The sequence below is a fragment of the Vespula vulgaris genome, chromosome 11 (assembly GCF_905475345.1).
Source record: "Vespula vulgaris chromosome 11, iyVesVulg1.1, whole genome shotgun sequence".
Classification (NCBI taxonomy): Eukaryota; Metazoa; Arthropoda; class Insecta; order Hymenoptera; family Vespidae; genus Vespula; species Vespula vulgaris.
Genome location: NC_066596.1, coordinates 7,073,821 through 7,099,963, shown reverse-complemented (window position 1 = coordinate 7,099,963; position 26,143 = coordinate 7,073,821). Strand labels below are relative to the sequence as shown.

Genomic DNA, 26,143 nt, shown 5'->3' with positions numbered 1-26,143 from the left:
TTTCAGGTTCCGGGAGAAAGTATTCTCGAAGATGTTTCAAAGCTAAAGAGTGTAATAATAATCTTCGAATAGAGATCGCTTTTACGAATACATTATGCATATTTGGCATTATGAACGATCTATAAACGTTTGTCTTTTGTCGTTTGATAAGTAAAAAATAAATCCGCGTTATTTCACGTAAGACTTGTTAAAAAAAAAAATTAGATTTCGGTCGTTCGTTTATTTCTCGAAAGAAATAAGAAAAAAAGATCGCGGAGCCGGTTTTGTTATCGGTTGGCCGGTCGATTTAGTTCGATGCACCCGGTCGTTCTTTCTTGCACAACAGGGATTTTCCGTCGTGTGTTTTAGCTCGACGCGTGTTGTAACTATCTCTGAGAATTTTTGTATGACGTATACATACGTCTCTACCATCTAAAAGAAAATGAAGGTAAGATCGTCTTGACCTATTTCCAACAAGCGACGAAGGTGTTTGTTCGTGTTAGTAGAACTTAAGTAATAAGGAAAAAGAAAAAAAAATAATACTAATAAATTCCTTTTTTTTTTCTTACCTTTTATTTTCTAATTTTTTTACGATTTTTATTTATGAGAGTTATGATCGACGGACAATTTCTGCCGAAAACATTGTTAGTTGGCGTTTATGTTAAGTGTTATGTAACGACGAGTCCGTTCAAGGTGCAATGACGTCGACGAACGTGTTAAGAGTTTCGATGTTCTCGAGAAAGTTTCCGATATTTTCACTTTCCTTTTCATCGCATCCTGTGATCAGCGACACGGTTATCATCGGCTTTTGTGATTCAAACTCCTATTTATGCTTTCATGTATAAAATGGGGAACAAGGACGAGACTTTTTCTAGAGATATATTTTATCGACTCTAGTTAGTCTCTTCTCTCGTCAAATGGACTCGTCATCCTTATTCTCAGTTTAATGCCTTTTCTTTATTTTTCCTGTGAATTATTCATAGGAACATTACACCGCGTTTGACATTTCCAAGTTTAAAAAAGGGAGAAGAATATATATATATATGACAATGAAGGATATTTCTACTGTAAGGACGACGAAGATCGTAGCGAGGAGTTATCAAAGGAATTTCAATCGGATAATAATGGCTATTAAATAATGTCAAATAAAAAATGTCACAATTTAATTTTTTTGTGTTTTTTTGCTAATATTTGTTCTGCGCGAATGACTTTATCAATACGCGATACATGACGATTATCAGTGAAAGGTAAGGTAGTTCTCTGTAGTGTTCATGCTAAACTTAGGTCAATACTCAAGGTGGCGATGAAAGAATCAGTAGGTAATGTGATATCCGTGCTGTTCGATAGAGTAAGTGGAAGGTGCTGCGGCTATTTCCACAGGGGCAAGTGCTGCCGGATAAGCGTAGGCGTACGGTGTCAACTGCAAAGAAGCAAGATTCGTTGTTATTTCAACAAAGACAATATATTCAATTAATTTAACTAAACGATTCGTTTCGACGACAGATTGTTTACTAATACATTCTGTAGTTAATGAGTATACAATTCTGACATTTTGTTATTACGTAAAAGTAGCAGATTATTAATTATTCGATGTTATTGGATAGACCGTATACATTCATCGGATTAATTATTTAATACGTGATTCGAGAAATCGATGAAAGTCTTTGGTAGAGTAAATATATATAGGAAATTTCTAGGAAATAGAAACGATAAGATTACAATTTCAAAGAGGAAATTAATTGGGTACGTACTTGGGGTAGGAGAGCTACGCGAGAAATCGATGAAATTAGAGGCGTAGCGATCGGTGCGACAAGAGGTGTCAATTTAGCGGTGGATGCTGGTGTTTTGATGTCTGATATCACCGAGAGAGGTTTCGGTGCTGGTGCTGGTTTGGGTGCAGGTGCTGGGGCGGACCAGGCCAAGCCAATTAGCGCGATCAGAACTAACTGCGAACATTTCAATTTCGCATCAATATTTTTCCGATGTAAGCAGGAATAACGCTTGAACAATTTGGAATTTCATTAAAATACATTTGCAATAAACGACATGTCAGTCAATAAATTATGTAAAATCGATCGATTCCTACTCACGTGTTTGAACATGTTGGCAGATTTTGAAGAGGATGAGCCCGTAGGAGCGCGTTCGATGATTCTTCTGTATTTCTGTGCGAGAACGCTGAAGCCCTCTCGTACTTATAGGGGTTCAGCGAGGGCCAATGAAAAAAGTAGACTCGTCCGGTACCTACGAGAAGCGTCCCTACGCACATGGCGCATTCCTTTCTGGTACCAAGTGGTACACCGTTGTGTGCGAATAGTTTTCTAAACAGGGATACGCACGATCGCTGTTTCATCTTTTTACTTCCTCGTCTCTTTCGACGATTATCCTTCGTTCAGTTCGTACGTAGAACCGAATAAAAATAAATTTCTGACTTTAGAGGAAGAATAATCGAGAAAAAAGATCGTCGGACCGTGATCTTGAGCGATCGCCAAGATCAATCTAGTGGTCGGTACATCGTATCGCTGAACGATTCGATTAATCGACGATTAAGTTACCGAAGAACCGGTATTTCGACTCACTTTCAATTTCTTAAGATACTTATATTCGAGCAACGTTACAATGTTCTTTAAACCTGACTCCTTTTTTATTTTTTACATTAATCAACTGCAACATCAAGGTAAGTATTAAATTAATGACACATCGGTGCCGCATGACAGTAAAATTAAGATTACTTGAGAACGATGTAAATTTGAAGGGAGTATGCTCCGACCAAAATGATATTTATCGGGATCATAATTCGTACATATACGTATGTACTCGAATATCGATTAAATAATATTAACGGGAGAATATTTGTCCAATTACTCGATGTATCTTCTGATCGATATTATATAAAACTATTTAATTATGAAAATATTCGTTGAGTTAACGTTACTCGTAATTGCGGGCAAATAATATCATTTGTAAAATTAATACCGTGGGACGATATATGAAAATTGTCGATTAATCACGCCTCGTATTTCCTCGTGGCGACTGCCCTATATTTTCCTCCTGTAATTCCATCGGTAAGTACGTTCTCTCGTAAATGCGGCTATCGGGATTCCTGAAAACGAACGAAGAGAGAAGAAGCTGATAGGTCGAGAAGGAGCCTACAAGAACTCTGAGAGGAGACGAAGTACATTGCAATTCTCCTCGTTCGTTCACCCGAGACCTTGGATGCTCGTAGATATCCTTATGCGGCTTTACAACTGGCGATCCAGTCAATGCATAAGTCAGACAGGATCGGGTACTCGGGAAGGAACAGCATACCTGGTCGATAAAGTTTCTGGAGTCGGTTTTCTCTAACAACTGGGGAGTGGGAGGGGAGAGAGAGAGAGAGATCAGAAGCGAAAGATCTTGCAAAACAAAAAAGAAAAAAAAAGAGAGAAAATATTTCCTCTGGATAAAAGTACAACAAATTTCGTCGTGAACATATTATTTTCTCCACGAGAAAATACGATAGAAATTTTATTATTCGACGAGGACGAAAACAAATAGCAAAACAAAAAGAAAATAAAAAAATAAAAACGAAAAGAATGACGTTATGGATTTACTACCTGCCGATATTTCCTTTCGAACGAGTGAATCGTTCGGTTGGCTTGGAAGAAGGGATAAGGGCGTGCCTAGTCAGACCACAAAAATACGGACTATCTTCGTGACCAGTTTGCGGATCGTAACTCGTAACGATCGTGGATCGGCGCGTACTACCGAGGTCTCCTTCGATTTTACCGTACCCGACGAACTATTGTCTGTACCTTCGAGCGCTCGAAGCCGATTCTCGAATAATCTCGAGAAGAATATCGAGAGAAATATAAACGAAAATATTCTAAAGAATCATCGAGGATGACGTTGCGATTATCAAAATCGTTCGAACATTTTTATCGTTTCACGGGGGATAGACAATTACGGGAGTGATTCGACGAATCGATTCATTCGAAACGTCGATTTACTTGCGACGTTTTCAGAGCGAATCTTTGCTCGGTAGTCGCATAACTCGGAACGTTAGGTTTTTTTTTCAATCTGATCGATAGACGTGCTGAACCGTGAAACGGCTTTTTCGTCGATCGGCCGAACTAAATTCGTCACTTTCCACTTCGAGGTCGAAACTCTTGTAAATGAAGTTGCGACACGCCCGACGATGTATCCCAAAGAAATAAATCTTAGCCGGAAGTCTCGTCGATGGCCTTGTCGTCTCCCCAACTACTTTTTGTTACTTAGTCGATATATTTTATTCGTCTGTTCTGACGTATCAGAAGATATATAGCTCGGTTTGCTTTTATTACAGATCGTTGATACTCTGTGAAAAAGGATCCGCGAAGGTTTTAGGAACGTAAGATCGTTCTAATGATAAATGTATTCAAGTATAATAATCATAAAAGCATGAAGTAGTACGTATACAATGCTTAATTGTTTTCTTTTCGTACACAAAAGTATCGACGTTTCGTACCTAAAGCTAATACTTAAAAATAAAGCAGATCGAGTCGCAGTCGGACGGCCAGTTTTTTTGGCAGTTTCTTGTCGGGAGTGACAAAGATCTCGTCCGAAATGAAAGATTTTTAAAACACGGGGCCTCGAAGACGAGGACGCTTCTCGTTGTCTCGGAGAATTCGAAGATATGCAAGGACTCGAGAACTCTGTTCCAGCTTCTATGCATCTAAGGAATAATGAGCGAGGAGAATGCGTCGTCTGCGAGATGGAAATAAGATAAGAGTAGTTAAAGAAAGTTTAAAGAAAAATAAAAAGAAGGAATCACCGATCGAGTAGAGATCGACAGTTCGAGCTAGGTGGTCCAAACCAAAGAATGGGTTTTGACGAGAGCATTGGCGGGTGTCGTTCGTCAATTTATCGTGATCGTTAAAAAATGTAGGGTCAACGATGAACGAGAAAGATATCCAGCTTTAACGGGAATCCTTGATGATGATAATTTAAGCGCCATGAACGATGCTATGGCCATAACTGGAGATGGATTTTTCAGCGAGTACAGCGGCAGGATAAGAATAATAATAAAGATGTGCAGCAGGGGCAGAGGCTGCGTAGGCGAATGGGGCGGCGTGCAGCGTGGCGTGTAGCAAAGGTGCAGCCTCCTGAATAGCACTATTCTCGAGAGCTTCCAATTTCTCCGCCAATTGCTTCGACTGAAGTGATTCCGATTTCTCGACGACGTTGCCGGTCTTCAAGGTGTGAGCGATCACGCTCGGCGCTACGGGTGTTAAAGCAGAAACGAGGGGAGTAGCTGCCAAGTAAGAGAGAGTCGCAGGTGCAGGCTGCTGATGAAGGATGAGTTGTCCGTAAGATTCGTTTTTCTCCGAAAGTTGTCTGCTCTTCTCGGACTCGTTCCTTTCTTGAGACTCTGTTCTTTCTGAAGCCTGAACGATTCCTGCTGCTTTCGGTGAAACGTTGGAAGCTTCGTTATTAATCGCTTGTCGACCGACGTTCTCGATCTTCTCGAGTAACTGTTTGCTCTGCTGAGGGGATTCCAATTTCTCCAAAGTCTCTTGCGTCTTTTGAGACTTCTCTGACAACTGTTTGATTTCAGTTATCGCGAGCGGTGCTGCTGAAACGACAGGAGTCGCCTGTGTTAAGTAGGAAACGGCTGCTGCCGGGGCTGAATGATGAACGATCGAATGTCCGTGAGACTCTATTGTTTTCTCAGCGACGACGGCTGCAGCCTTGGCCACCGGTAACACCGGTTCGATAGTTTTTACCAGCGGAATGGCTGGTGCAACCACCGGTGCAACCACCGGCGCGACCGAGTGAACCACGCTGTTCCCGTGGGATTCGATGCTCTTCTCGGATATAAGATTTCCTACGATAGCTGGCGCGATTTCGCTTGGTTTCGCCAGCGCAACGGCCAACAGACAGGACAGGACCACCTGTGAATGAAACAAATTCTCTAATGTCTGTAAATTTCAGATTTTTATCTTCTGGAAGAATTCGTTTGAAATAATTCGATTTGAATACATCATCCGACGTATGGAGAAGTTTTTTGAATCGTAAAATCGGAAATTGAAAAAATCGTATATTGAAAATCGGAGATCGTTAAATATTTTCACGTGGGTTCGCATTTCTGATTTAAACAATTGTTTTGTAAATCGGCTCACCAGCTTGAACATGTCGGAGCTTCTTCGTTTTCCAGCTGCGCTTTGAGAATCTGCGACTGATCTGCACGGATGAGGTTCTCCAAGGTTTATATAGTAGAAGACTTCCGTGCTCTTCGAAAGACCTTCGGATACAGGTCTGTTCAGTAGTAACACCCTGTCTGGATATATACTACAGCTTCGTCAGGATCGAGTACTTGTTAAATGACGAATCGTAATCGCGCTTGGAAATTTTCGTAAGGTAACAAATGTAAAACTGAAATTGTAAATTTTCAAGTCCTTTGAATCTGACTATCGTCTATACGAATTCATAAACTAATTATTGCAGGCGGAAATAAGTAACGTGATTCTTTGATAGCCTCGGCCAATAGGACATTTATTTGGACGAAACGATATATTTTTTTCAGAAATATTACATTTTGCAGCGAATAGATGCTCGATTGTACGTTATAAAAAAGATACGTCGAGCATATGAAACATAAGGGTCGTTGACCGAAAACGTATGCGTAGGCACAGCGAAGATAGTTGCTCACGTCCGGGAACCAGTCAAGGTTGTATCGAGATCTCGATTCGATAGGTTGACGATCCTTCTTAAGCATCATTTGTAAATCTAAAATTTAAATTATTTCAAGCCGATGATTTTCTTCTCTTCGTTATCGGTTCACCAGGATATCCTGGTAGCCCACGAGCTCGTGTTGATTTTTCTGCGTATCGATTCAGTCGAGTAAAACCGGACCTCCCTCTCTCTCTCCCTCTCTCTCTCTCTCTCTCTCTCACTCTCTCTCGCATACCTCGCGTGATTTTTCCAAGAGGACCAACCTTCTTGCTCGCAAGGTCTGCATTTCGTACTTATTTCCCTCATGTTCGTAACTTCCATTGTTTTTATATTCTCGCTTCGTGTATTCCGGTTTCTTTATCTTTGACGGCTCTCTCGGCTTCTCTACCTTATCCTCTTTCGTTTATCCTCAAGGATAATCGTATCTCGAAGAAAAATTTTCTTTCGACATTTGCATATCAAAGATGAAAATCTAGAATATTTTATCTCAACCGAGGATCCCCGAAATTTGTGGCAAAATAGAAAGGAGTAGTTTATAATTTGCTTCGTCGGTTATCATGAATATTGATTAGTATTTATCTAAAGCTGTAAAAAAAAATGTAGTTGCTTTATTTCATGAAAAAGAGCTTCAACACAAAAATCTAACAAAGCTACGAAAATGACACATGGTGAACACGTCGAAGGGACTTGCGCTCAAGTGCACATTTTCATTACGATGAATACATTTCGGATCGATCCAATTACGCAACTTTAATTATATAATCTATCGGAAATGACTATGTATCTGGATTGTAAAAGGGTTCAAATGTATTTACTCCGTCGTCCTCGTATTAGTACCGAGCGTTATTGATATTATTACGCAATGATACTTTGAACATTCAGAGAAGCGAGTTAATAGCCTGTTATCCTATATGCCGCGAATCGTCTCGAACGTATATACGTGTGTGTGTGTGTGTGCGTGCGTGTGTACGTATTTTTTATATAATGCGCATAGATCGGCAAACGACATTTTAAAGTTAACGGATGAAAATGTCGAAGAGGCGTCGGACGTTGCGCGAGCAGAATAAGAAATTCGACGTTACGAGTCACGAAATCGATCGCGTTTCGATTCGCGTTGGTCAATCTCGATTACGTAAGGTCGAAGTGTACTTCTGTGTCTCGAAGAATTCCTCTTAGACGATAGATACGTTATCTTTTCGGACGAAGAACTTTGAAAAGCCGTTCCTATAGAAATCGCCACACTCGATAATGGGATAAGAAGGGACTCGGGTGGAGATTTAAGAGAAAAAGAAAAGAATGAGGAAAGAGCGAGAACGAAGTAAAACGAACGAAATAACAAAAACAAGATAATTTTGTGAGGGGATAGAAAAGGAATTTATTGATCGATCATGATAATATCAACGAGCTATGATCCAAGTTTTCGCCAATGTCTCGTCCAGATGTCTAAAGTGATTGTAACAGCCGGTTTGAATGTCGTTCTGACTAGAGAATCGGAGCCGAAGTCGTTCTCCCTCTCTGTGTCTCATTTTCAGTGGATGTATCCAGCGACGAGGGGTGCGTGGGCGGCATAGGTAAGGGGTGCGGCATGAGCGACGACAGCAGGCGCAGCCGCGACGACGGGAGCAGCTTTGACGAGCGGGGTTGCATAGGCGAGAGGAGCTGCGTGAGCCGCAACGACGGGGGTGGCAGCTACGAGCGGGCTCTTCACCGAGACCTTGTAGGTGTTGGAGTAGCTGGTGGCGACCGGTACGGAATGGGCAACTGCTACTGCAGGGGCTGCAGCCACCAAAGGTGCGGCATGGAGAGCTGGAGCGAGGTAGCCTGGTGCTGGTTCTGGTGCTGGTGCTGGTGCGCTAGCGACGCAACCAATGAGGGCGACGAGTACAGCGAGCTTGTACATGGTTTCTTCCTTTTCTTCGATAGTCGAGACTATTCCAACTTTAAACCGCTTGAGAGTTGCTCGAGAGCGAGTGATGCCGGACTACGAGAGTAGTCGCCCTTTTATTCGAAGAGACTGACCTCTCCCACCAAAACTCCCGAATGGCTTTCCTGCGAGTCCTGTTGCTACTCGCTCTACCATTTACCACTCCTGTCTGACTTCCTCCTACCCTACCTTACTTCTCTCTCTCTCTCTCTCTCTCTCCCTCACTCTCCCTTTCCTTCTCTCTCTCTCTCTCTCTCTCTCCTCCTTTCCTTTCGGTCTCCTTCAGGGTCTCTCAATAGTCTTTCGATTTTTTCTTTCCACTTACCACGTTCGACAAACATTACCAAGGATCAACAACAGCGGCCCTTACGATCTTCGACGGATCCGGGATCGTTATCGTTCGCCTCGTGCGTATCTTAGGCAAGTTTAACGAACGTTTGAGACACGTTCTTACTTCCTAGTCTCATAGAACGCGAAGTCGATGGCTCGTAAACACCTCGAGCGAATTACGATAAGGGTCGCTTGACGGCTTTTCGCATATTAAATATTCAAACCGATATTGGATAGATAGATTCTCCGGCAGTATAATTAATGTTTTCTATTCCAATTCTAAAGACGCGGACTAAAGACCAAAACGGCTTTACTATCCAGGGGATATTTGACAATCGTACGTCACCGTACATAGAGTAGGTCGGTGATCCGGAATGATCCGCGTTGCGTAATTATTGTAATTCAAGGATTTGCATAGTAGAAAATGGTAGGAGATATGCGTAATGTGAAATCGCTGGCCATGTACAGATGGACGCAGGACAATGGTGGTTGGGCGGTCGGGATGTTAAATAATTGGCACGATTTCTATCGTAATCGTACGTTTATTTTGGTGACAAGCGCATACGGAGAAACGTTGTATTTATTACGCGCTTATCCCGATGAGTCGTGTACACGACATTGGGCAACTTGGCGCGAAACTACTTGAACGCCTACTTACGAGGACATTGTCGTTTCTAGGAGAGCAAGGGAGGGGTCGTTACAAGAGACGTCGGCGTGACACAATCCGCGAAAGTAGATGCTCGACTTACTTAATTTCACGTAACGTATGTACGTGCGATGGAGCAAACTCGTTCGTTTTTTCGGATACGAGAGAGTCCGTTTATCTCCCTCTCCCTGTTTTTCCTCTTTTCGACCTCCTCCTACTTTTCTCGGCGTCTTATAATTATCTCGTTAAATGGCATGACCACGAAAATAAATAAAAACATTAATTCGTTCGCAATTATATCATTTCCCACGAACTTGAAGTACTCGCGCGGTTTTTAAGATGTTAAGTAGGTACCTCGAAAAAAACGAGAACGCGTGCGATTACTTTCGTCGAGTATCGCAGGAGAGAAAAATAAATGTTAAAGTCAGAGAGGAGAGAGAAGGAAAAGACGAATCACGAAACGTGAAAAAGAAGAAGAAGAAGAAGGAGCGGTCACGGTCGGAGAGACGGTCTCGGGTACGTCGAGCCCCTTCTCTCTGATTTTGACGATACATATTTTCGCAACGGACGGCGTACACGCTCCGGTTTCTCCGGGCCTTTCTTCTCGCGATCTTAATCTCCTAATCGACGAAATTGTAATCCGGAAGTCCTTGGCCCGGTAGTCCGTGCCAAGCGCGTCCATCGAGGAACCAGTTTTTTTTCTTTTTTTACCTCGATTTTAGGGGCGTGGAGGAGCTATAAAAAAGGCTATGTCTTTTGGGAATGGCATCAGTCAGTCGATCGACAGCATCGTCACAAGTCGTCGAAAATAGAAACGAGTGAGAACGCCGAAGAAATTCAACCATGTACAAGTTCGTTGTATTGGCCATCCTCGTAGTCTGCGCTGCAGCTGCACCTGCACCAGGATATCTCGGCGCACCTGCGTCTCTCGTCGCTGCTGCACCAGCCGTGGCTTATTCGGCTCACCCAGCGAGCCTCGCCTACACTGCACATGCACCGGCTCTTGCCTACACCGCTCATGCAGCTCCAGTTGCTTATGCCGCACATGCAGCCCCGGTTGCATACACCGCACACACTTCTCACTTCGCTTACGCCGCACCAGCCGTCAGTCTCGTTCACTAGATCACGAGGAAACCGTGATTATCGATGAACGATCGAACGAATTGCGACGATGTTCAAAGAGAAACACGACTACGACCGACCGACCTCTCCTTTTCTTTTTCGTTTCGTCATGAATCTTGATGTTATATACGCTGTTACGAAAATTTTACGATTATGATAAATATCTAATAAATGTTATTAACGCACTTCAATTGAAATCTACCTCTTTTATTTCTTCGTCGTTGTCTTTCGATATCTTTTCCCTCCTTCTTTTTCAATCTCCGCTCTTGGTTCGTACTTTTGGAATACAACGTCGAAAGATTTCTTCCAAGTTTGCCTATTTCATAGTTCGATTACCGAAGAGGCCGTAACGTCGATTCACGACGAGTCACGTGTGCTGATTAACGAAGTAATTAAAAATAATCGATGTACGTACGCATCGTCGAGTTATCCGCACGCGTCGAATACGTGTGCGTAAATAAATCTCATAGAAAGTCTTTTCGAAGAATAACGAAATGTAAGAAGTTGGAGCTGCTTGATATTCTCTGTCTACGTTTCCTTAAAAGTATAATATATATCTTATATGATTATTTTACGTATCATAGATCGAAGATAAATTTATAAGATAAATTGAAAACTTCCTTCTGTGTCACGATCGTAACGATTTGAAGTTCATGAAACAAAATCTAATCTTCTAATTCCAGTAGTAGTTTGTTGGGACAATTAGAAAATGAGACATCTGGCAAGATAATCTGGTAACGATGATTCCATCTTTCAAACTGGACAAGGTACGACTCGTTGAAATAATTGGTAAATAAGATGTGGGATAAAACTGTTGCTTTATTTATGAAAAAAAGGTTGATCTGGTCATGGCGAAATAAATATTAGTCTAGAGCATTGTCTTCTTAGTGGATGACAGCAAGGGGTGCAGCTTTGATCAGAGCCGGGGCAGCGACAACCGGAGCAGCATGGACGAGAGGTGCGGCAGCGTGGACGACCGGAGCCGCGGCGACGAAGGGTGCGGTTTTGACGAGGGCAGGAGCGGCCGCTACGACCGGTGCGGTTTTGACGAGGGCCGGTGCAGCTACGAGGGCTGGTGCGGCTGCTACGACCGGTGCAGCTTTGACCACCGGTGCTCTGTAAGTGTTGGCGTAGCTGGTAGCCACCGGGATGGTGTGAGCCACTGCAACCGCTGGTGCGGCCGCAACGACCGGTGCTGCGACCGGTGCGATCAATCCTCCTGGTGCTGCGGAGACGCAAGCCAAGAGTGCGACGAATGCTACCAGCTTGAACATCTTCGTAAGTTCTTCCTGACTTCTCGTTCTCTTGGAAACTTCGAAACGCTGCTGCTTATCGAATGATGCTCGTTGGTAGAACTGGCCCACCTTTTATATGCCTCGTACCAATGAAATCTGACATTGGCTGCGTCGTGCAAGGTGTAACGACGTCCTTCTCATCGACGTACGTTCACTCGATTCCCGTCGCGTCGAGAACGATCTTTATTTGCAGGAACCTTGATCACCGGTCTGTACCTACGCAGAATATTATCTTGCCCTTCGATTCTTCCAATAAGGCGATCTGGGTGGAGCCCGACCAAACGACGACCCTGCTCCAATAAAGAGTACGTATCGTGCAGAATAAATAAGCGACACGAATCTCGTTCGCTCGAGATTTTTAACCTCCTTTTGGCTTCCCGAAATTTCCTCTTATTTCGACGTTACGATATGACGAGAGGGATGACTCCAGATCGACTCCAGTATCTTCTCGATAATCGCTTGACGAGTATTAGTCGGATCAAAGTACGTACGCCGTGCAAGTTGTACGATCGATTTCACTCGCGATACGCAAGTATCTACACATTCTAACGTTACCACGAGTTTTCTATCGTATGAAGAATTTTCGTACGGTCCTGAAATTCATTGCTTTCTAGTTGGAATATTTTTAAACCATACCAGAGGTGCAGATTTTTCTTACGCAACGATCCTCGAAGTACGATAACGAAGTTTCAAAGCTCTAGAGGCTCGTAAACAAGCGACTTTCATAATGCATGAATATCTATCGATAATCGAAAAGGTTAACAAACGTCGACGATCGCGATAGGTCCTTAGTCGGTGGAACATTCGAGTAAATAGCGGGGAAATTGATTTATCTCGATCGGATGTCAACTATCAATCTCTTCGAGTTCTCGCTTTCGGTCGAATACACGCTATTATTTGCTCCGTCCCATTTACTCGCACGGACGAAACTCATTTCGTTGTGCAATCGACAAGAGAATAATAATTCCGTTGTGTCGAAAGGATCGACTCTTTGATTTCAAAGCTAACCAATATTCAACGCTCGATCAATTATTAAACGACGTTTTATCGAATAATAATTAGTACGATATTAGAGCGACTATTTCGTTAAGAAAGAGTCATTCGTACGAAACGAAATCGATATACAAAAAATGTAGGAATAAAAATTTGATTATAATGGATCATCGGATGATTTTGACACGTTGATGGCGTTTCACCATAAATGAAAGAAAAAGATCGATCATGGTGCGTATAATACCACCGAAGGAACCTCCCTCATCCTTGACCCACTTTCGAATTTCACTTCTCGTCGTCTATTTCATCTTTCTCTCATTCTTTTTCTTTTCTTTTTTTTTTTAAACTCGTATCGCAGCTTTTAACTTTTGACAGGTAGACTGTACACCGGTTCTAAGATAAGCCTATAAAACACCACTGCGAGTCTCAGTGATGTTCGAAACTTTGACGGAGGCTCGCTCGCCGATATACGCCGCTCGTATATTCAGGTAAAAAATGAAATAGAGAAAATAATACAAGGCACCGATAATTAAGGGAAATTAATTACATGCATGATATATTTTTCTTTTTTGGGGGAGGTTGGTGATAATCGTACGTGACGGTAGGTGGATTGGTTCAGTCGTCGTACACATTATGTACAATCGCTATACATCTTTCGTTAATGGAAAGAATCGATTAGAACGGACCATCGATGCGTTCGGGTTCCGGTTTCAATGATAGTAACTACCATGGCCGTATCCGTATCCGTGTCCGAGTCCGTATCCGTATCCCAGACCATATCCGAGAGAATGGCCATAAGTGGTGACCGAAGGTGGGATACTATATCCGTGGCTATAGCTGATGGCTGGAGCCACGGCTGGAGCTGCATAAGTTATAGCGGGTGCGGCGTAAGCTACTTTCGCGATCGTCGGTGCCGCGTAAGCGACTTTGGTCACCGCAGGCGCCGCAACCGCGACTTTGGTCACCGTAGGAGCCAACGCGACCTGAGAAAAATAAAACGAGCGGACGTATATTATATCTTCTTACTTTTTAAGATTCTACCGTTTCTCGCGTCGAATCGATGTACTTTTTTTTAACATAGATTCTTTTTTACCTTGTACGTGTTTGCATAGCTGGTGGCGACGGGGGCATGGTAAGCGAGAGCAGACGAATAAGCTGGTGCAACTGCGATTCCATGGCCCAAACCGTATCCTCCATAACCGTATCCACCATAACCGTATCCACCGTATCCACCGTATCCCGAGTACAATCCGGCGGAGGCGTATGCCACCAGTGCGAAGATAATGAGCTGAAAATAGTCGGGAGCGTGTGTTTCCTTTTCTCTCTCTCTTTCTTCTTTCTTTATTTTCTTTTCTTAAACAAGAGTCTCAAAGATGGGCTTTGAAAATTTTGTTCGCCACGCTACTCTTACGGATTTTTACTCACTCAAGAGACACGTCGTGCCGCGAGCTACAACGTATAAAGTTCATTTTAAATGTTACGAATTACTCACGTTATTCTCCGAGTCATTTTAAACGCACGAGTTCTGCATACGGGCAATGGGATGGATGGTTTTATCATTGTATGCAGTACCGGTCATGTTCTTATACGCGTTACTTACTTTCTCGAAAGTCGAGAAAAATATATGCGCGGCACTCGATTCGTAATTCCTCCTACTCGTTGCCGTAAGCGTCGGTGGGAATATACATATATTTACATAAAAAATATTATACAGATAGATTTAAAAAAAAAAAAAATTCTCGAGAAGAATGTAAGCCCTTTCCCGCGATCGGCTAGTAAACCAACTCACCAGCTTGAACATGTTGTCTGATTGTTGAATGTATGTTGTCAGTAGGTACCGTAGACCGACTAAGGAACGTACCTAGTGTATCACTTATATACCCCCAGCAAAGCGTTCTCTCTCTTTCTTCATCCTTTTCTATCGTTTCTCGTCTAGGCGTCAAACACATAGAACGGTGGAAATATGGGAAAAAAAAGCTTCTCCCTGTGCGGCGAGCGGAGGTAAGTTACGAATTCGTAGGTATAGTATATATTGCGAGGGATCTAAAGTGTGTTGGGCGGGGTAGCTCACCGGATAGACGAAGTATACGGTTTGTCGTTACTGGTACACGTTCACCTAGATCCGACGAGGTCTCTACGATCCGTGGATTTCTCGATGACCCACGGTATGTGGAGGTGGTTGGGACGAAGGACGAAATCATTATCGCGATGCGGACTACCGGTGTAACACTCGAATAACACGACTCCCCTCGTGAGAAGAACTTCTTAGATGGTTACCTTGACAGCTCGATGTTACGGCTCGAAAACGTAGAAAGAGGTAGAAAACGTGTCTGTATATGTTTCACCGCAACTACATATTTGTCTCTGTGTGTGTGTGTGTGTGTACGTTCACGCGCGCGCGTTCTCAAAGAGATACATCGCCCCTCTATGACGTTTCCCCACTTCTTTGCCATGCTTTCAGTAATTATCTACGCGTCTATGATCTTGTCTATGTTCCTTCGAGCGTGAAGAGGACTCTATTGAGCGAGCGAAAGAAAGAGAGAGAGAGAGAGAGCGAGACCTCGACCGATCGGATGTAGAATAATCGTGCGTCTGGGTTGCCTCGAGTCGAGATCGATCCTCGATCGAACGCGAATACGTTCTTGATCTTTGCTAAATGTAGCAGGATCTTCGATCAGTGAGAAATTTTCGTGTCCTCATGTCGAAGGCTGTGTTGGATTTTTTGTCGCTTTCTTCTTTCTTTTTTTTGCGTCTTTTATTTCTACCCAGTGACGGGAAAGGAAATATCACTTGTGACGGTTTCCTTTTTATTTTATTATTTTCTTGTTGTTTTCCTTCCCTATAAGGTCAATGCAGATAATTTTGTAATTCTTAGGTAATTACGACGATGATCTTATCGTACGCGATTGTCAACCGCATTCTGAACGAAGTCAGGGGAAAGACGAGATTTTTCCACGGTAAGGACAGGGTACTCAAGCTTTTCTCGTTAACTAACGGCGTAAAGCGACCACACCCACTTATTAAAATTTACGATTCGTACGATCTTGAATAATAACAATGAACGTACCTATCGGCGATCAAGTCTTCTTAGAAATTCCATCCGTGCATATTATTATTACTTTATCTCGCCCTGACGAAGCGAAGCCTATCGAGGACGCGTTGGAAACGATAAAAGCCTTTTTTCCTTTCAACCTAGCGCGAAAAGAGAATCGATTGTCGATTACGCACGAATAAAAAATATATTATTGCAAAGTCATTTATTCTGTACAGTTTTTTTCATTGCATTCTTTAATGGAACTTTCGATAAACGACAGACACACTGTACTCCTACACGAACCGTTTTTCTCGTTCCGAGTATTATACATGCGGTTTGAAACGGTTGATAATTGAGATACGATCGAGATTGAGGGCAAGAGGAGGAGGATCTAAAGGGGGGAAAAGAAAAAAATAGTCAATCAATTGTCAGCGCCTTCGCCCTCCTCCTCTTCGTCGAATTCGCCTTCTTCTTCGGCCGTTGCTTCTTGGTACTGCTGATATTCCGATACCAAGTCGTTCATGTTGCTTTCGGCTTCCGTAAATTCCATCTCGTCCATTCCTTCGCCCGTGTACCAATGGAGAAAAGCTTTGCGCCTGAACATGGCCGTGAATTGTTCAGAGACTCTCTTGAAGAGTTCCTAAGAAAGGTGAAAAACATATTCGACAGGTGAAATCTCATCGATCGATCGATAAAAATATAAGGACGGAGGATCTATCTGCGAACGCGATAACCTGTATAGCCGTGGAATTGCCGATAAAGGTCGCTGACATTTTAAGACCTCGTGGTGGGATATCGCAGACAGCTGTTTTAACGTTGCTCGGTATCCATTCGACGAAATAGCTACTGTTTTTGTTTTGGATGTTCAACATCTGCTCGTCCACCTCTTTCATCGACATTCTTCCACGGAATACAGCGGCAACGGTGAGATAACGACCGTGTCGAGGGTCACAGGCAGCCATCATGTTCTTTGCATCGAACATCTGTTGCGTTAGCTCTGGGACAGTTAACGCTCTGTACTGTTGCGATCCTCTGCAAATAAAATCGATAGTCATAGTTTATATCTTTTATCGAACGAATATCCACCATCTTGTGGTTTACCTTGAAGTTAAAGGCGCGAAACCGGGAATGAAGAAATGCAATCGTGGGAAAGGTACCATATTGACGGCCAGTTTTCTCAAATCCGCATTTAATTGGCCAGGAAACCTTAGGCAGGTCGTAACACCGCTCAAAGTTGCACTGACCAAATGATTCAAATCTCCGTAAGTAGGTGTACTTAATTTAAGGGTCCTGAAGCAAATATCGTAGAGCGCTTCGTTGTCTATACAGTAGGACTCGTCCGTGTTCTCAACAAGTTGATGTACCGAAAGGGTGCAATTGTAAGGTTCGACGACTGTATCGGACACCTGGAGAAGGAGATAGGAAGAGAGCGTAGGACGCGAACGATTTGATACATCGTTCAGGTTAATAATACGTCAAGCGACCGCATTCGCGTATCCCTTTACGAACGAATTATACGACTGTTACCGTATAAATTATCATCGTGAATTATACCTTGGGAGATGGTACCACGCTAAAGGTCATCATGATCCTATCCGGATACTCTTCTCGAATTTTGGAGATGAGCAAGGTGCCCATTCCGGCACCGGTACCACCGCCGAGGGAGTGGGTCAATTGGAAACCCTGAAGACAGTCGCAACTTTCAGCTTCCTTGCGGACGACGTCGAGGACGGAATCAACCAGTTCTGCGCCTTCCGTGTAATGTCCTTTCGCCCAATTGTTACCAGCACCACTTTGCCCAAAGACAAAATTGTCCGGTCGGAATATTTGACCGAATGGGCCCGATCGTACCGCGTCCATTGTACCAGGTTCCAGATCGACCAGTATGGCTCTTGGAACGTATTTTCCACCGGTCGCTTCGTTGTAATAAACGTTTATACGCTCCAATTGCAGATCCGAGTCACCGTGATAGGTTCCCGTAGGATCGATTCCATGTTCGTCGGATATTACCTCCCAAAACTGTCAAGCGATTTGTAATCGATTAAGACGTAAACCGCTGAGATCGTAATTTACCTTAGCACCAATTTGATTGCCACACTGGCCAGCCTGAAGATGAGCGATTTCACGCATTTTTGTACAATCCTGACAATCTAGTCCCAGTTGATTAATCGACGCACGAAATCACGAAACGAAAAGATGCCCTACGCCTAAGCCGGAGAAGAAATCTTATCGCTAAAGAGAAATGAAAAAAAAATATCGTCGAAGTTGATGATGGACGTCAACGAGTATTCGTTTGTTTTCGTCGCCTTGGATTCGTCGCGTGAGTCTATGGGACGAGGCATTCTAAAGAAGGCCATGGGATGAGAAAGTAGATATCGCTCGGATACGCATCGATCGTAATTAAAATAAGTCACTCGTATGTGTTCGTTACTTTGCGACGAGGAGAGAAAGAGAGAAAGAGATTGAGAGAAAGGGGAAAAAAAGAACGGCGAAAGAAAGATCTTTTTTTTTCTTCTTCTTTTTTTCGTAACTACCTTTCGCTTTTCATATAAATCTTATTTAATGGCCGCGTCGAAGAAGCTTCGATCACGAGCAATTTGGTGGACGATGAACGCTCGTACGAACGTACCACGTAAGTAAATACATAGTATGCGAACGAGAAAACTGAACGGAGACAGAAGGACGCAATCTTGCTTCTTACGACCGCTTGAAATCTTTCATCCGTTTTTTCTTTTTTTATCTCTGCGTCTTTGAACGAAGGTAACTTCACTCAAGGGAGGACTTTGAAGCGAGAGTGAAATGTACATACGTGCGTTGTACGAGGCGTTAACATAGAGCAACGATGACGCGTAACGATTAATATATAGTTTTCCATCTCGTTCGCCAATAGGATACGTCCCTACAATAGGTTACGCTGATTTCTTTCGAGAGAGGATTTTTGAGACCTTGACGTCAATCGTATCAATCGCTTTTTCATTATGATCGTCTAATCGACGTATCGATAATTCGATTCTTGAATAAATTGCTACGTCCTTACGTAAACGAGCTAACTTTTTTATCCCTCTAACATGAATTAATCATTTCTTCAAATAAATAATCGTCGAAATCGAAAGTTATTTATCCGAGGTGTCGTTTTATTAGTTTTATCAGTATGATTCTAATATCGATTATGACAACAATACGATTCTTGGATAAATTGCTACATCGTAATGAGTAAATGAGCTGATTTTTTTATCGCTCTGATGTGAATTAATCATTTCTTCTTATAGGGCTTATATATACACACACACATATATATATATCACAAGTATAAATATTTTATACGTTTCATACTCTATGTTAACGATCGCTTCTACTACTTCCGTTTCGTGGGAGGGCTTCGATATCGTGCGAAAGACCTTTCACTTTTACCGAAGCACATGCATTTTCGTCGGTGTAAATCAGAGACCGATTCGATTCAGAGTATCGTAATCATTATTTGCGTTAAATCAATGATACATTCCGTACTGCAGAATTTGTGACTCATGCGCTCTTGATTGCTGCTCAAATTACATAATTGCGGCTAGGCACACCTCGTCGATATCGATGATATCTTATAAATATATATATCAATATACATATATATAATATGGATTATTATCGGTTACGACATCTCCTACCAATAGACAGTCTAATTTGCTTCGAATAAAGACCTTTAAACCGGATTTTCTATTTTTATTCCATTTCTCTTGAAATATTATCAACGATCGTTAGGATAACTGCTACTAGCGGAAGCATCCTACTTACTTCCTGTAGACTTTTGTCGATTTTTAACCATCGTCGATTGGACAATCACGTAGTGAAAACAGTAAGGTATCATTATTATTATTATTATTATTATTTCCTAAAGACTGTTGCAAAAATAATATCGAAACTCTTTTGCGAATAGAGCGACGAGTCTCTTGTTATGCGTCGACTTTTTCTATATGAAAGGAGGTTAACGACGTCGAGTTGCTCACTGTCGTGATACTCGATGCGAAAACTGTCTCGCATGACTTGCATACGTGAGAAGTGGTTCCCGAACAGTGTCTTATAGGCGTGTCGTGTGGTACCTGTTATCTTTTCTCGAACTCGCGTTAATAGTTAGAAGACTTATGTACGCACAACGAGTTCTTTTGCGAATAGAGGTAATAATAAAAGAGGCGTATCTACGCACGTAAAAATTGAGCAAGAGTTTTTGAACCTAGCTATTATGACATTTATGTAAACGCCGATCCACCTGTACGCTTATGTAGATATATATGTATATATATCCGTTTACCGGATTTGGAAATTGGATTTGAAAGAAAATGTTAAACGTCAAGTACGTTAGAAAGGTATTCTATCTAATGTTTCAAAGATTCCCGCACTTACACCATACGGATGATTAGATTGTAAAACTCTTCTGGTCAGTTTCATTAAACGCATTCTAAGGAAAATTCCCTTTTAATTATCGTCTTGGTCCAACAGCAGCGTTTCTATTTAATCGATGTTTTTTTTGAAAAATATATTTCCTTCCTTTGGTATAGTAAGAGATAAGTAGATATGTTTAGGACTGTTTTCGAAGGATTAAAAAATTCTTATAGAGACTTGCGGTATCGAAAAAATGATTTATTGATCGACCGAGTAGGAGCGTGATATGAGAAAGCGATGTGGTGTAGAGTGGAGAGACCAAGTCATCGTTCGCATCGTGGTGTAGTCGAGATCAGAACCAGTTTTATCCGATCGCATCGTCGCAGTTAGGATCTACTTATCTACGGATGATGCACGGTGATGATTCGATCGTAAAACAATTTCGATGGAAAAATTCGGTAGAACGTGGTTTTTTCTCTTGTCAAAAGTCGAGAGAGATCCTCTCGTCCGGTTCTATGGTTGAGTCAAGGTCGTTGGATATCATCTTGAACGTTGAATTTGCCTAATGATAAATTTTAGCGTCTTCCAGCGATTAGGGGTGCGGAGTAAGCGTAAGCAGCTGGTAGGGCCGAATAGGCAAAGGGTGCAGCTGCAACTGCAGGAGCAGCGGCTACCGCGGGTGCAGCGACGTAAGGTGCAGCGAGGGCATGATTGATGGCGTGAGCGTTGTAACTCGATGCGTAAGTACCAACTGTGAGTGCCGCTGGAACTGCTGCTGGTACGGCTGGTACAATACCGGCGGAGCAAACAGCCACGAGGGCGCCGATGAGAATCTAAAAGAAAGGATAGATCTCGTTAGAAGGGGTGAGTTAGATCGCGATCGGATAAAAGCAAATCTCTTTTGAGATAACGATTTCGAGAGATTTCAAAAATGATGAATGACTTTTTTTCAACAACGAGCGAACGTTCAATACCATTGAAGGGATCGATTGAAAATTGTAATAGATTATTAATAGATAAAAAGACTTACAAAGATCTTGGTCATCATTTTGCTTGGAGATTTCGCTCGGACGTTAAGCTGCTAAAACTGCGATGGCATCGATGAGCGCGGTTGTCTTTTATAGGTGGTTTCGCTTTCCAACAAAGACTCCCACCCCATGGTCTTCTATCTCACAATACCGAGGATCACGGTCTTGCATACTAGATGACCTCTGCGTACGTTTGGCCACGCCCGTTCGATGCCACCCGTTCCATCGGCGTTGCGCCTTCGTCTCGAGGAACTTCTTTTTTTGGTAACTCCATCGAACGATTTAACGAAATTCGATCGTGATTCGAGACGTGAGGCGAAAAACAAAGATCGCGTTTCGCTTAGTTTCGTATCGTAGGTGTGCCCGGTAGGTGATTTGCGAGCCTATCTCGTGGAGCAACTTCCGGCAGATTGACATTGAAAAGAGAAAGATTTTTCTTACGGATCTTATCGGGTAGATTTCGTTTCACAAAACGTTCGATCGTTCCACGAGATCGATATCGATCGTATACGTGCTTGCGATCTTTTTGATTGGCATATTTGCGGCAATGAATATTGCGACCATATAAAATCATATTCGTTTCGATTATTTATATATATATATATATATGTTGCTTCCAAAACTTATATATTACTTCAAAAGCAAAAAATGTATATCCTACGAATCATCGATAGTACGATTACGTATCAGAATGTTACGTCTACGTTTTAACGAGGTAATTTTAATCATCTTTTGCAACGGTCACCTTCTGGAAAATTAATCGCTTAGAGACCGTCCTAAATACTTTAACAAGCGTTTCGTACAATTTCTTCTCCCTATTGAGACATCGGTGGGTGAAGCAGCTATCGTCCACCTCGGAACGTGTCTCGAATTTTTTTATCGACGAAGCGAATCGTTGCGATGTATAACAGCGTTATATATTTTATAAACTTTCTTCTTCAAATTTTTTACCTTTTTTGTAACGATGGCGTCTTAGCCCCTCGTTTTTTCTTTTTTCGTGATATCAGTACCGTGAAACGCGATATTACCGACTACTGTCTCTCTGATACACATACATCAAAATCTCTTATCAATCGGATCCTTTTTATTCTTAAATCCTTATTAGTCGACTCCCTTCGTATCTTTGTCTCGAGTTAATTACCGTCTTAATTGGCTTGATTTCGTAACGAGTGCGTAGAAACGAGATATCTATTAACGAAATTATTTATTGCAGAATAAAACGAATGCTTCTCGATTATAGACTATACTCTTTTTTTCTTTCTCAAACTTATTGGATTCTTAAATCTTCTAATTTAACGATCATTATATCGAATTCTTCGATCTTATAATCCAACGATCATTGTGTAAAATTGATTTTTTAGTTTGTTCTTCGTTCTATAATAATTTCACGCAAATAGCGAGCCTTTCTCAGCGACTTCCCGTCTTTCTTACTCGTCGTTGTCGTATTTCAAAAGCAGGATATAATCTTCAAGGTTTCTGCTGCAAGGTTGAACCAGATCGAGTTGTCGATCGTTGCCCGGATTTCTTTTACAGGACTCACGTTCTTCCTTTTCTTTCTCGGGCTCCTTTCAGGATGCACTCGGATAGAAAGAGAAGTGCTTATACGCGCACACACGCGCACACATAAAAAATACGTTATTTACGTAGAAGCCTGTTTCCCGCAAAAGGGAAAATCGAGAATATCACGAGCAATTCCTTCATGCGGCAGGACGTATGTGCATATTTCTTGGAACGTGTACAATTTCATAAGGGAAAGGCACTCTCGTTGAAAAGAGCTTAAGGTTGGCAAAACATAAGTCGCCTTGGGGGTTAATTATATCGGGTAATAATTTGCTTTCTCACGCTAACGAAGACGTTGGGAAGGACTGTGAAATTTATTCGTAGCATGCTTTCTATTCGTAAGGAAAGAAAGAGATCGAAATTGCGATATAACGAACCATCGAACCCAAACGAGATGATACCCAATGTTTTGCTTTGGAAAAGAATGTAGAAAGAAGAAAGATTATTAAGAGTGGTAAGAAACGTTTATTGGTGGACGAGCATTAACAAAAAGGAAAAAAAAAGAAGATGAACAGCCAGAGATGCAACATCGTCGTCGATCAATCCAATTTCATCGGAGTTTAGCCGAAAACCGTAGGTCCGTAAGCCGCAGCTGCGAACTGAGCGAGAGGAGCGGTCAAACTTCCGGCGTAAGTAGCTTGGAAGAGGCCAGGTGCGGTGACGATCGGAGCTGGTGCGGCTGGTGCCGCGGCTACGACCGGTGCGGCTGGTGCCGCGGCTAAGACCGGTGCGGCTGGTGCTGCGGCTACGAAGGGTGCAGATGCAACGAATGGCGCAGCGATGGTTTTCGAGCTGATGTCGACTCTAGACGCGTACGGTGGAACGTTGTATGGTACAGCCTTGGCATAGCCAATTGCCGCAGGTGCCGCAACCGCTGCTGGTGCGGCTACTATCGGTGCCGCAGGAGCGGCCACGAGTGGAGCCGCAGGAACCACTCCGGTCAGGACAACCTGCGCCATTGCGAGCACAGCCGCGACTGTTACCTGAAAATACACCCGAGTACGTTAGTACGACAGAATTTTATTAGGCGAGATTGTCTTTTATCGTTTCGATGTCCCATCGATCGGACTCACCGTAACGAAAGAGTTCATGTTGCTCGATTCGAAGAAGCACCGTACAATGCCAATGTCCGAACTGCTATCGTTTTTATACCAGTCCCAACGACCATTCAATACACTTTCTTTCTTCTACGTGATCGAGCTCACAATGAGCTCTCGATAGATTACGTAAAGGATGAACCGAACTTCACGACCTAGAACGTTAAGGTTTTAGCGATAAGCCGTGACTTTACTGCCACCGCGATTTCTATAAATTCATGCATATTGATTAGGAATTATTATTTTTAATAATGATTCTTATTTCACGATTCACAAAGACCTTTCCTTTACGAAAAGGATTTTCGTATAAATTACCAAGAAAATGTCAAGGATTATATTTTTAATATTATCGTCGGCAGACATCATTTATTCATTACGTTTGCGTACACTTTTATTTACTTTTTTTTCGATTTTCGATTGCTTCATAGAATGAATAAAATAGTAATAAACAACATGAGAAGAAAGTTAACAAAGCAATTGCATAAGCTCTATTTAAATTCAAACAACAATTTTATTTTACCTATCGATATTAGTTATGTACTCTGCGTCGAGCAAATATCGTCATGCGTCTCTACGCAATACATATTATATCACAAAAGTTTGTATCGACTCTCGAAACGTTATATATTTGATCGAGAAAGGAAGACGAATTTAATGAATGAATTAAAATATCTTTGAGGCGTCTTAATCGTTTTAAAAATGTTATTAAAGGTGATAGTTTCACGATGAAACAATCGAGAATTCTAACTAGTTGTAATGAAAAAGGAGCAAGTGTTCTAGCACCATTCAATGTCTCTTCGGAACCTCATTTCCTCTAAATGTCATTTCCATTTCTCGTTTGAACGACGCGTTTTGTTCGCCATCTGCATTAATTAAAAACTTGTCATATCTGAATCCAGAGCTATTCGTTTCGCGCATTTCGTAGGATCTTTACAAACGTGGTTCAGTTGGATTGACAATGACTTGCAACAACGAGAGAGAGAGGGAGAGAGAGAGAGAGAGAGAGAGAGAGAGAATCTTCAGAGGTATTGATAATTTTATGACACTGTAACGAGATCAAAGAGACGCAATGTTAGCATTATATCCAATAATTACTTTGCCAACGTATATGACAGATATTTCATCGATGTCAATCGAGATATTTATAGGAAGCTGTCTTTATAATACATATATTGAAGATAATAAGCTGAAAGGGATGTGACATTAAAAACAAAGTATGGTTTGTGTAGGATGAAAAAGTTTTTTATATTTCTAACATAAGATCAGTAGACATAATCGAGCCGAGGAAGAAAGTAAAAGTTCTTATTTAAGTACGAGGGGTGCGGCGTGGAGAGCGGGTGCGGCATATGCGAAGGGTGCTGCCGCTGGGAATGGTGCGGTGTATGCCACTGGTGCGGCTGCGAATGGTGCGGTGTAAGCAACCGGTGCGGCTACAGGGGCTGCGACAGCAGCTGCGGTGTAGGCCAATGGTGCGGCAGCGAACGTATTGTAATTTCTCGCGACAACTTGGCTGCTTCTAGCAGTGACAATTGGTGCCGGAATGGCCGCAACCGCTGCTGGGGCTGCGATTAATCCGCCTGGCGCGGCGTTTACGCACGCGACGGCTACGAGGACGAAGAAGCTCTGAAACAAACGTTCGTGTAAATACGTATCTTTTTTCTCCACCCGACGATGTTAAATAATATCTATCGTTTAAATCGTATATCTCTTCTTAAATGCCTTCGATAAAATTATCTCAATTGTTTATGGCAAAGAGTTTTAATTACGATGCTTTCACTTACGACGAGCTTGAACATTTTTAATTCACTTGTTGATTCGACGAGTGGACAACGAGTGACAACGAATCGTCCTGCCACCAATTTATAGGAGACATCCAACCGCTCCCCTTCTCGTTCGAGCCTTACGAAATAATTCGTTCGAAATCGCTCTCACTGTCGTCGAAAGAATGAATGCAAAGTGGTATTGTTTCGAGCTCTAGTTGCTCCCACCGATTTTCGATCGATAAGCTTCGAAGGAAAACCTTCCTTTCGTTCCTTTCGCCATACTCGAATTTCTACTTTTCCTTTTAACTCCT

At 42.3% G+C, this 26,143-nt stretch overlaps 8 protein-coding genes across 9 annotated transcripts; 1 reads left to right on the top strand and 7 right to left on the bottom strand.

Annotated features, from left to right (window-relative positions):
• Positions 1 to 988: 988 nt before the first annotated feature.
• On the bottom strand, positions 989 to 2,155 carry LOC127067406 (neuropeptide-like 3). Its single transcript, XM_051002250.1, has 3 exons — positions 2,070 to 2,155; positions 1,731 to 1,925; positions 989 to 1,399 (listed from the first exon to the last, which is right to left on the bottom strand). The coding sequence occupies exons 1-3, from the start codon at positions 2,079 to 2,081 to the stop codon at positions 1,292 to 1,294; spliced, it is 315 nt and encodes a 104-aa protein (XP_050858207.1). The 5' UTR covers positions 2,082 to 2,155; the 3' UTR covers positions 989 to 1,291.
• Positions 2,156 to 4,370: 2,215 nt separating this feature from the next.
• On the bottom strand, positions 4,371 to 13,357 carry LOC127067789 (uncharacterized). Its single transcript, XM_051003122.1, has 6 exons — positions 11,581 to 13,357; positions 10,419 to 10,687; positions 8,219 to 8,650; positions 6,576 to 6,703; positions 6,117 to 6,291; positions 4,371 to 5,888 (listed from the first exon to the last, which is right to left on the bottom strand). Exons 1-6 carry the CDS (start codon positions 11,963 to 11,965, stop codon positions 4,941 to 4,943), a joined length of 2,337 nt encoding a protein of 778 aa, XP_050859079.1. The 5' UTR covers positions 11,966 to 13,357; the 3' UTR covers positions 4,371 to 4,940.
• Positions 8,020 to 8,647, bottom strand: LOC127067418 (cuticle protein 70, isoforms A and B-like). Its single transcript, XM_051002262.1, has one exon. It carries the CDS (start codon positions 8,567 to 8,569, stop codon positions 8,198 to 8,200), a length of 372 nt encoding a protein of 123 aa, XP_050858219.1. The 5' UTR covers positions 8,570 to 8,647; the 3' UTR covers positions 8,020 to 8,197.
• Positions 10,352 to 10,888, top strand: LOC127067419 (larval/pupal cuticle protein H1C-like). Its single transcript, XM_051002264.1, has one exon. The coding sequence runs from the start codon at positions 10,413 to 10,415 to the stop codon at positions 10,689 to 10,691; it is 279 nt and encodes a 92-aa protein (XP_050858221.1). The 5' UTR covers positions 10,352 to 10,412; the 3' UTR covers positions 10,692 to 10,888.
• A 151-nt stretch (positions 13,358 to 13,508) lies between the features above and the next one.
• On the bottom strand, positions 13,509 to 15,296 carry LOC127067417 (cuticle protein 65-like). Of its 2 annotated transcripts, XM_051002261.1 has the most exons (4): positions 15,051 to 15,296; positions 14,769 to 14,963; positions 14,073 to 14,267; positions 13,509 to 13,962 (listed from the first exon to the last, which is right to left on the bottom strand). In XM_051002261.1, exons 2-4 carry the CDS (start codon positions 14,778 to 14,780, stop codon positions 13,690 to 13,692), a joined length of 480 nt encoding a protein of 159 aa, XP_050858218.1. In that variant the 5' UTR covers positions 14,781 to 14,963; positions 15,051 to 15,296; the 3' UTR covers positions 13,509 to 13,689. The 2 variants fall into 2 exon arrangements, with proteins under 2 accessions (XP_050858218.1, XP_050858217.1); XM_051002260.1 differs by having other exon boundaries at positions 14,769 to 15,296.
• A 925-nt stretch (positions 15,297 to 16,221) lies between these two features.
• Positions 16,222 to 18,305, bottom strand: LOC127067416 (tubulin beta-4B chain-like). The gene is made up of 5 exons (XM_051002259.1): positions 18,087 to 18,305; positions 17,568 to 18,032; positions 17,115 to 17,419; positions 16,748 to 17,045; positions 16,222 to 16,653 (listed from the first exon to the last, which is right to left on the bottom strand). Exons 1-5 carry the CDS (start codon positions 18,141 to 18,143, stop codon positions 16,435 to 16,437), a joined length of 1,344 nt encoding a protein of 447 aa, XP_050858216.1. The 5' UTR covers positions 18,144 to 18,305; the 3' UTR covers positions 16,222 to 16,434.
• Positions 18,306 to 20,621: 2,316 nt separating this feature from the next.
• On the bottom strand, positions 20,622 to 21,548 carry LOC127067423 (cuticle protein 16.5-like). The gene is made up of 2 exons (XM_051002272.1): positions 21,415 to 21,548; positions 20,622 to 21,217 (listed from the first exon to the last, which is right to left on the bottom strand). Exons 1-2 carry the CDS (start codon positions 21,430 to 21,432, stop codon positions 20,960 to 20,962), a joined length of 276 nt encoding a protein of 91 aa, XP_050858229.1. The 5' UTR covers positions 21,433 to 21,548; the 3' UTR covers positions 20,622 to 20,959.
• A 1,866-nt stretch (positions 21,549 to 23,414) lies between these two features.
• LOC127067788 (cuticle protein 16.5-like) lies at positions 23,415 to 25,884 on the bottom strand. The gene is made up of 4 exons (XM_051003121.1): positions 25,851 to 25,884; positions 25,375 to 25,692; positions 24,046 to 24,159; positions 23,415 to 23,955 (listed from the first exon to the last, which is right to left on the bottom strand). The coding sequence occupies exons 1-4, from the start codon at positions 25,863 to 25,865 to the stop codon at positions 23,533 to 23,535; spliced, it is 870 nt and encodes a 289-aa protein (XP_050859078.1). The 5' UTR covers positions 25,866 to 25,884; the 3' UTR covers positions 23,415 to 23,532.
• Positions 25,885 to 26,143: the final 259 nt, after the last annotated feature.

What these genes read in the sequence shown, in the direction of transcription:
- LOC127067406 (XM_051002250.1), bottom strand. An exon ending in GCGTAGCTCTCCTACCCCAA is followed by an intron (nt 1,400 to 1,730) that starts GTACGTACCCAA and finishes GCTTCTTTGCAG; the next exon opens with TTGACACCGTACGCCTACGC.
- LOC127067418 (XM_051002262.1), bottom strand. Translation starts at nt 8,569, where the DNA reads ATGTACAAGCTCGCTGTACTCGTCGCCCTCATTGGTTGCGTCGCTAGC.
- LOC127067419 (XM_051002264.1), top strand. Translation starts at nt 10,413, where the DNA reads ATGTACAAGTTCGTTGTATTGGCCATCCTCGTAGTCTGCGCTGCAGCT.
- LOC127067789 (XM_051003122.1), bottom strand. Translation starts at nt 11,965, where the DNA reads ATGTTCAAGCTGGTAGCATTCGTCGCACTCTTGGCTTGCGTCTCCGCA. An exon ending in ATGCCGCCCACGCACCCCTC is followed by an intron (nt 6,704 to 8,218) that starts GTCGCTGGATAC and finishes ATGATGCTTAAG; the next exon opens with AAGGATCGTCAACCTATCGA. An exon ending in GCTCCGACATGTTCAAGCTG is followed by an intron (nt 5,889 to 6,116) that starts GTGAGCCGATTT and finishes TTTCATTCACAG; the next exon opens with GTGGTCCTGTCCTGTCTGTT.
- LOC127067417 (XM_051002260.1), bottom strand. An exon ending in GCTATGCAAACACGTACAAG is followed by an intron (nt 13,963 to 14,072) that starts GTAAAAAAGAAT and finishes TATTTTTCTCAG; the next exon opens with GTCGCGTTGGCTCCTACGGT.
- LOC127067416 (XM_051002259.1), bottom strand. Translation starts at nt 18,143, where the DNA reads ATGCGTGAAATCGCTCATCTTCAGGCTGGCCAGTGTGGCAATCAAATT. An exon ending in TTCGCGCCTTTAACTTCAAG is followed by an intron (nt 17,046 to 17,114) that starts GTAAACCACAAG and finishes TTTTATTTGCAG; the next exon opens with AGGATCGCAACAGTACAGAG. An exon ending in GCAATTCCACGGCTATACAG is followed by an intron (nt 16,654 to 16,747) that starts GTTATCGCGTTC and finishes CACCTTTCTTAG; the next exon opens with GAACTCTTCAAGAGAGTCTC.
- LOC127067788 (XM_051003121.1), bottom strand. An exon ending in CCGCACCCCTCGTACTTAAA is followed by an intron (nt 24,160 to 25,374) that starts TAAGAACTTTTA and finishes TCGATCACGTAG; the next exon opens with AAGAAAGAAAGTGTATTGAA. An exon ending in ACATGAACTCTTTCGTTACG is followed by an intron (nt 23,956 to 24,045) that starts GTGAGTCCGATC and finishes GTGTATTTTCAG; the next exon opens with GTAACAGTCGCGGCTGTGCT.